This window comes from Sapajus apella, unplaced genomic scaffold (genome assembly GCF_009761245.1).
Source record: "Sapajus apella isolate SASKATOON/1434 unplaced genomic scaffold, GSC_monkey_1.0 scaffold8, whole genome shotgun sequence".
In the NCBI taxonomy this organism is placed as follows: Eukaryota; Metazoa; Chordata; class Mammalia; order Primates; family Cebidae; genus Sapajus; species Sapajus apella.
Window position 1 is genome coordinate 42,511,215 of NW_022436948.1, and position 8,992 is coordinate 42,520,206.

General features: G+C 38.8%; 1 protein-coding gene across 1 annotated transcript in view; it reads left to right on the forward strand.

The window, feature by feature from the left end:
* Positions 1–8,992, forward strand: part of NSUN3 (NOP2/Sun RNA methyltransferase 3) — a 61,080-nt gene that overhangs the window by 17,113 nt on the left and 34,975 nt on the right. The window contains exons 4-5 of the mRNA XM_032277209.1: positions 4,747–4,901; positions 7,083–7,204. Of these exons, the coding sequence (XP_032133100.1) occupies positions 4,747–4,901; positions 7,083–7,204 (277 nt within the window). The remainder of the gene's footprint in view (positions 1–4,746; positions 4,902–7,082; positions 7,205–8,992) is intronic.

Here is an 8,992-nt window from a genome sequence, read left to right on the forward strand (position 1 = left end):
CACACAGCACAGCACAGCACACAGCACAGCACACAGCACACAGCACAGCACACAGCACACAGGACAGCACAGAGCACACAGCACACAGCACAGCACACAGCACACAGCACAGCACACAGCACACAGCACACAGCACAGCACAGCACACAGCACACAGCACAGCACGCAGCCCAGCACACAGCACGCAGCCCAGCACACAGCACACAGCACAGCACAGCACAGCACACAGCACACAGCCCAGCACACAGCACACAGCACAGCACAGCACAGCACAGCACAGCACAGCACAGCACACAGCACACAGCACACAGGACAGCACACAGCACACAGCACACAGCACAGCACAGCACACAGCATACAGCACAGCACAGCACACAGCACACAGCGCACAGCACAGCACAGTACACAGCACAGCACACAGCACACAGCACAGCACAGCACACAGGATAGCACACAGCACAGCACACAGCACACAGGATAGCACACAGCACAGCACAGAGCACACAGCACAGCGCACAGCGCAGGATAAAATAGAATTCTTCCACTTCTGCTCTGAAACTTGCCTTGGTCTCTTTTTCTGCCTTATGCCCCTCAGTCGAATTCTTTCTCCTGAGGAGGCGAGAACTGAAGTTGCTGCAGACCCATATGGATTTGCCACCCCCTGACACTTTAAGATATAGGACAGTATCATTATTCCTATTATAATATTGAGAGGAACATAGAAAATGATCATGTATTATAGATTATGGCTCCGAAGAATAATTGGAAAAATTGGAAATAAGGCAAGATTATTGTTTTTAAGTTAGGTCTACTAAAATAAATGAATGAATGAAACATCCAATTTCGGTTTCTTTCCTTGGAGCAAAGATTGCCATGTACAGATGCTGAATCCGAAAGAATTTGTCAAATTCACCCCTTTTCCTGTTTAGATAAAAAAAACTAAGATTTGGTTTGCTTTTGACCATTTAAACAGTATTAATTGTCTTAATGTATTAAATGTTAGTATATATATGAAACTTGCATTATGACACTTTATATTTTTAAGAGGTTTAATCAACCTAAGACCATTTCAAATAAAATCTACATCTAAGCACAATAGTACTATAGCATAAAGCAGTAATTCTGCTGGAAGCTATTTTAAAATGCTGACTTGAGAATCTTGACTAAAGCTATATATAATTTAATGAAAAGCTGCCCTGATTTTCAGTTGTAATGATTTAAATATTTGTTATAATGCCATGATTTAATCAAGTCATCTGCATTAAGTATGTACATACTATGTGCAAGGCGTTGGATGGCATGTGTATAGAGGTAAGGGATATAGAAATGATGAAGACTTTCCTGTGGTATGACAGACTGGGTACCCTAACCAATTCCCCCTTAAGAAAATACCTAAAAATGTAGGATATAATATTAAAATTTTTTTAAGTGCATCAATTATCTTTAAATACTTAGTGGCCACAATCTAAGAGAGAGTGGGAACCTTAAAGGTAAATTGTATACTGAAGCCGGCTTTTGACTTGAGAACATTTGCTAACATGAAAAAATTACATGTTTTTTATTGCTTCATGAGAGTGAAGGAATAAAAAACAAAGCCAGAGCCTACCCAAGTAGAGTATCTAATAGAAAATTCACTTACATCAAGCTGGGACTCAAAGTGCTATACCCACCATAGAAGGTAAACCAGGAAGAAATTGTCCTCTTCAAATGACTGCAAGGAAAGCTGTCTGTCTTCCACTTTGATGCTGGGGGAGGAGAGAAAGTACCCTTTGAAATCATTGTAGTGAAATTGCAGAACACTGAAAATAAAGAGAAGACCTTAATAGCAACTAGAAAGAATGGAGAGCTTACCTTCAAAGGAACAACGGACAAGGGTTAACACTTGAGAGTAATAAAAGGAACCAGCATTCAAAGGAATATAAAAGATGACTGTCAATCCAGAAATATATTCAGCCAAAATATGCTCCTGGAGAGCAAAAGTGAAGTAAAAAATAGAGAGATATTAAGAGTTTGTCACCAATAATTCTAAAGGATGTACTTCAGGAAAAAAGAAAGCCATCCAAGATGGAAGATAGGAGTTACAAAAAAGTGAAGAGCAAAGGTAGGATGTTATGTGGGGATAGTCTAACAATCATTGGGTATAAAAGACCATGATAATGTTTTGTGGGGTTAAAAAATGTAAGTCCAAAGACAACCTAGATAAACAATAACAGTAGCATCTAAAGCAAGAGTATTACAAGATTCTTGTAACTTTTAGTAGAGTTGGTGAAAATTGCCTTAGCTTAGATTTTTCTTAACGTGCACGTTAAAAGTCTTTTGCGTTACCACTAAAAAAGTCGAAATAGAATGTAAAATATTTAAATGAGAAAAAGGGGGGAATTGAATGAAAGATGAGTAAGGATGTGATTCTTTCCTCTGAGGTCCTTAGTATTTGATAGGCAGAGATGAACAATGGTAGGGGGTGAATTTGGGGGTTATCTTGTGGACCCAATCTATGCATCACTACAGATGTGTTTGGCTTCATCTTTACTCTTATCCCTCACCTCGTGGCTGGAGCCACTTGAATTGTTTCCAGAGACTGGAGAAACCCTAGCAAAGGGTCATGCCATTCACGCAGTTGTCTGCTGCTGATGCTTCCACTGCCACAAATTGAAGAGCTTCCTAATGAGGGTCAGCTGACAAGCAGAGGTCATCTCACCTGTGTGCTTGCAATACCAGGCCTTGGGTACTGTCTGGTTTTCTTAGCAGTTGCCAGAAGGGGCCGGGTACACAACCTCAAAGTAGGTGGAAATTATCAGCTCTTGGTATGGACTTTAATGAAAGAGACAAAAAGTGGTCAGCAGATTGTTCTTCCCCCTTGCTCCAATAACATTCAGCTCCTTCCAAGGCTCTGTAATTTCAAACTGTAGCAATACCCTGAGAGACTAACCAAAGCTGTAGGCAGCTTGATTACAAATCCTCCTGTATCTGTCATGCTCCTTCCATGATTTACTTCCTTTTTTCTCTCACTTTTGCTTCCTTAGAATTGGTCTCTCTCCATACCATGAACTTGTGTCTTATATTGTTTTCTAGTGATTTCAGGATAAGACAAGTGCTTTTAGACACCTATTTAAGTTCCATTAGTGAGTCCTCCAAAATACACCCAAAATAAACATGAAAACTAGCTGTACAGATAGGCTTTTAGATGATTTTCTACTTTTATGCCCAATAAAATTGATGACATCTCCTGAGCTCCTTCCCTGTAGATAAATATGGAGCCCTGGGCCAGGTGTGGTGGCTCACACCTGTAATCCCAGCACTTTGGGAGGCCGAGGCAAGTAGGTCACCTGAGGTCAGGAGTTCCAGACCAGGCTGGCCAACATGGCAAAACCCTGTGTGTACTAAAAATACAAAAACCAGCCAGGCATGGTGATGCACACCTGTAATTCCAGCTACTTGGGAGGCTGAGGCAGGAGAATTGCTTGAACTTGGGAATCAGAGATTGCAGTGAGTGGAGATCATGGCACTACACTGCAGCCTGGGCAACAAAGCGAGACTCCATCTCAAAAAAAAAAAAAAAAAAGAAAAGAAAAGAAATATGGAGCCCTGGTAGTAGAGAAGGTAAGCCATGCTCAGAAACACCTCTCATATGAGATGAGCAAGAGAAGTACAGAGTATGTTTTGGAAATGGAATAGTCCATCAAGTTGAGTACAGAGTATACTGAGGAACTGGTGGGAGATTAAAATGGAGAGACTGTCCTGAGGTCTGGCTACTATGGACCTTGATTTAAAGGCTTTGCCTTTGAACTTCGTTCAGTGGATGATAGGAAGTCATTAAAAGTTTGGTTTTTTTTTTTTTTTTTTTTTTTACTTTTTAACAGTAGCATAAAAAAAAAAAAAAACCAAAAACTCTCTATATATGTGTCTGTGTATATATATATACACAATACCCTGAGAGACTAACCATATATATATATGTATTTGAGCAAAGACTTTACAAATTTTTTTCCCTTTTACACTAAAATTTAATGTTCAGTTAGTTCTCTAGTATTGTTTCCTTGGTAACCTGACAGAGATTGTCCCTGTGTTTCTAGGCAAGATTGCTTATGATAAAAATGGCCCTGATTGGTAAACTGTATGTGGTGGGCTGGGAGAAAGAATAAATAACCCCTAGAGACCTTATAGAGATGCCATGCTTTGGATCTCCTGAGTGCAGTGATTCTTATGACTGGGCATGTCCCTGTGGAGACACTGAAAGCCTGTGGACTTGTTAAAAGAAATGATGATTCCTGTGGGACAGGAGGCTTTTAAGCCAGGACAATTCCTGCATCTGCCTCAATGTGAGTCTCATATTCTTGCACCTGAATTACCTCCTGTGTTTACTCTTAAGAGTTAGTTCTTTAGCGTGAGAACTGTGTCTGAGGTATTGGTTGTATAACATATCTATAGGAATCTATAATTCTTTATAGGTTTTACCTCTAATAAAATTAAACTTGGTGTAGCAAATGCTGAGAGGTTCTGAGAGACTGTGTAGGCATGACTATTGTAAATGTTTTATGTAGTAGGTATGTGTATCTATATATACATACACGTATACACATCTGTATTTCTGTTTTTAAAGCATAAGAAAATTATATTGTTTACCTCTGAGCCCTATTTTTGCATAATTATGATGAGTTAATTTTTTCCTGAAATTTATTTGGTGAAAAGTAGAAATTTAACAGTTCCGTTGCCTTCATTTGAAACTTTTTAATCCTTTTTATTTAGGTTATCTTCAGTGTAATGAATATGATAGTCTGAGATTCAGGTGGCTGAGGCAGACGTTAGAATCTTTCATCCCACAGCCTTTGATAAATGTAATTAAAGTGTCTGAATTGGATGGCAGAAAAATGGGAGATGCCCAGCCTGACATGTTTGACAAGGTATTTTATTTTTTTTATTTTTTATTTTTTCCCATTTATTTTATTGCATTTTAGGTTTTGGGGTACATGTGAAGAACATGCAAAATTGTTGCATAGGAACACACATGGCAGTGTGATTGGCTGCCTTCCTCCCCATCACCTACATCTGGCATTTCTCCCCTTGCTATCTCTCCCCAGCTTCCCACCCCCCACTCTCCCTCCCCTATTTCCCCCCAACTGACCCCAGTGTGTAGTGCTCCCCTCCCTGTGTCCATGTGTTCTCATTGTTCAACACCCGCCTATGAGTGAGAACATGCGGTGTTTGATCTTCTGCTCTCCTGTCAGTTTGCTGAGAATGATGGTTTCCAGGTTCATCCATGTCCCTACAAAGGACCCTAACTCATCGTTTTTGATGGCTGCATAATATTCCATGGTGTATATGTGCCACATTTTCCCTATCCAGTCTATCGTCGATGGGCATTTGGGTTGGTTCCAGGTCTTTGCTATTGTAGACAGTGCTGCAATGAACATTCGTGTGCACGTGTCCTTATAGTAGAACGATTTGTAATCCTTTGGATATATACCCAGCAATGGGATTGCTGGGTCAAATGGAATTTCTATTTCTATGTCCTTGAGGAATCTCCACACTGTCTTCCACAATGGTTGAACTAATTTACACTCCCACCAACAGTGTAAAAGTGTTCCTATTTCTCCACATCCTCTCCAGTATCTGTTGTCTCCAGATTTTTTAATGATCGCCATTCTAACTGGCGTGAGATGGTATCTCAATGTAGTTTTGATTTGCATTTCTCTGATGACCAGTGATGATGAGCATTTTTTCATATGTTTGTTGGCCTCACGTATGTCTTCTTTTGTAAAGTGTCTGTTCATATCCTTTGCCCACTTTTGAATGGGCTTGTTAGTTTTTTTCTTGTAAGTGTTTTAGTTCTTTGTAAATTTTGGATATCAGCCCTTTGTCAGATGGGTAAACTGCAAAAATTTTTTCCCAATCTGTTGGTTGCCGATTCACTCTAATGATTGTTTCTTTTGCTGTGCAGAAGCTGTGGAGTTTGATTAGGTCCCATTTGTCTATTTTGGCTTTTGTTGTCAATGCTTTTGGTGTTTTGGTCATGAAGTCCTTGCCTACACCTATGTCCTGAATGGTTTTACCTAGATTTTCTTCTAGGGTTTTTATGGTGTTAGGTCTTATGTTTAAGTCTTTAATCCATCTGGAGTTAATTTTAGTGTAAGGTGTCAGGAAGGGGTCCAGTTTCTGCTTTCTGCACATGGCTAGCCAGCTTTCCCAACACCATTTATTGAACAGGGAATCCTTTCCCCATTGCTTGTTTTTGTCTGGTTTGTCAAAGATCAGATGGTTGTAGATATGTTGTGTTGCCTCCGAGACCTCTGTTCTGTTCCATTGGTCTATATCTCTGTTTTGGTACCAGTACCATGACAAGGTACTTTTATTACATTGTGACAAACTGATAGACGCCCAATGATACCGCTATTATGTTGCTTTGTAGTTGTTATTTTCCATCTGTTCTCAGACATAGCCTGATACAGTTTCTCAGTACCCTGGAAAATTTTGATAAAGTGAACATGGAAGCAGTTTTCATTTGATGGTCAGCATGGTTCAAAGAAAGCAGTAACTCTGGGATTGGAGATTATAGAATGTTTTTTATTGCCAGGTAACTCAAAGGCACTCAGGAAAATATATTATTTGGATCAGTACAGAAACATGTGCACTGTATTGCTTTAATTCAGTAACATTTCACATCAGAGTATGACAGTTGAAGAAAAAGAGGTCATTTCAGTAACCTGAAATTGAAATAATAGTTCTTAGAAATAAGTGCTGAGAATTCAGAAATATATTAATGTCTGATTACAATGAGTAACTTTGTAAAAGTCTTTGCTGTGGTTGTCAAGGATATCAAATAGCATTAGTGGAGATAGTAAACTGTAATTCTACCACCCCAAGGCCCCAAAAACAAACACTGAAAGTACACAGTAAGTTTTTCTGAAAAGCGTTAGTGAGGAAATCTTGTAAGAAAAAACTTACTGTGGTGTATTTTCAGTTAAAAAAAAAAAATGGTTTTCATTTATTTGCTATTTGTTTGCCATGTTTTATAAAACTCCTCTATTTCATGCCTGAGAATAGATTGTCAGTGCATATTTGGATCACTTGTCTTTTTTTTACAGGTGCTAGTGGATGCTCCATGTTCAAATGATCGAAGCTGGTTATTTTCCTCTGACTCTCAGAAGGCATCTTGCAGGATAAGTCAAAGGAGGAAGTTGCCTCTTCTACAGATAGAACTCTTAAGGTAAGGACTGTTAATACAAAAGTGCATTTTGGTGTCTGATATAATTTAAACAGGTGTGACAGAACATGTTAAGCCCCCAAATGGAGGGCTTGCCGTGTAGGTGTCAGCAATTATTTCTCCAAAGGCTGCACTCAAGAAACTCCCAACTTCTTCCCCTTCAGCTCTCCGCCCATTCCGCCGTCCCCCCACCGCCAGTGAAATGTAGTATTGCTGTGCATTGTCTTTTAAAGGGCATAGATTTTACTGTGGTTCAAAGTTGTTTGCTCACTGGGACCCAAGCCTGGGGGTTCATAGCCCTGTTTCTTTTACCAGAATTTGAACAGCTCCTTAAGAATAGCTTTGAATCAGGATGCATGTTTTGTTAATGGTCCACATGAATTAGTTTCTCACAAGTTGTAGCTAGTTGTTAGTGCTTATCTCCCCTCTGAGAATTTTCCAGAAGGACCTGGACACTGAATATTTAGTTTCCTAAATAACAGAGCCATTTTGAAACATTAATTATTTGGGTTCCAACACTTATTTTGACATATACCATACTCTCATATAATTCTTCCTGTTTAATGCTAAGCAAAAATTATTTATAATATTTAAAATACAATTAAATGGTGCCTTATCACTCATTACATCTTGCATATAGAAAGGCAATGAATGACAGTAAGCATTTCCAACTTCTGATAACACAGTAATGAACATATGCCATTACCTAAATGTTATAACCAATACGAATATATAGCTTTGTATCAGATTATGTCTCAGCTCATCATGGTGATTCTTGATAGTACTTACTAGAAGGTTTTTCTAAATATTTCTCATCTAGCAGTTAGACCATTTGTTTGTATATCTCTGATGTCCACCTTTCATGTAACACTAAGATATTTTGAAAACTTTATGCCACTTTTCTCTTTTGCTGTTTGGGTGATATCTTGGAGATGACCTAGATCCTTCTTTAAATCATTTTTCTCACCTAATGTATATTGATCTGGCTGCTGCTTCTTTGTTTTTTTTGGAGATAGAATCTTGCTCTGTCACCCAGGCTGGAGTGCAGTGGTTTGATCCCAGCTCACTGCAACTTCAGCCTCCTGGGTTCAAGCGATTCTTGTGCCTCAGCCTCCCAAGTGGCTGGGATTACAGGTGTCCACCACCACACCCGACTAATTTTTGTATTTTTTGTAGAGATGTGGTTTCACTATGTTGACCAGGCTGGTCTCGAACTCCTGCTTAAGTGATCTACCCGCCTTGGCCCCCAAAGTGCCAGGATTATAGGCATAAGACATCATGCCCAGCCTCGCCTTCTTAATTATTCCTGCTATACTGGTCTTGCCATTGTTATTCCTTATACCTGTAACAGATACTAAATCTTGTGATGGCTTATTAACATTGTGATCTCCATTTTTTTTAAAACAGTAAGTAAGCAAACAGGCTTCCTGATAATATTATTTTTCTTGTCTGTCTTCTGACAAATCTTCCCCTGACTTCCTTTTCTTTCTGTTTATTACCAGGTTTTCTGTGATATTCTGTCTACTGTTTTTCCTCCCATTTTGTCTCAATTAATTATATTTTATCTTCTGCTTCCTTTACTCTTCCAAACTTGTTCTTTTTAATGTTACTAAAGATCTATTCATTTTTAAAATTTTTATTATTTTAAAAATATATTTTTAATTATACAGGTAATACATGGAACCATTTTCATTGTTAAAAAAAATCAAATAATACAAATGAAGCAAAAGGCCTTATTGTCCACATGCCCAGCCAAATAGCAGTTTTCTTCTTAGAGCTAACTATTGGATT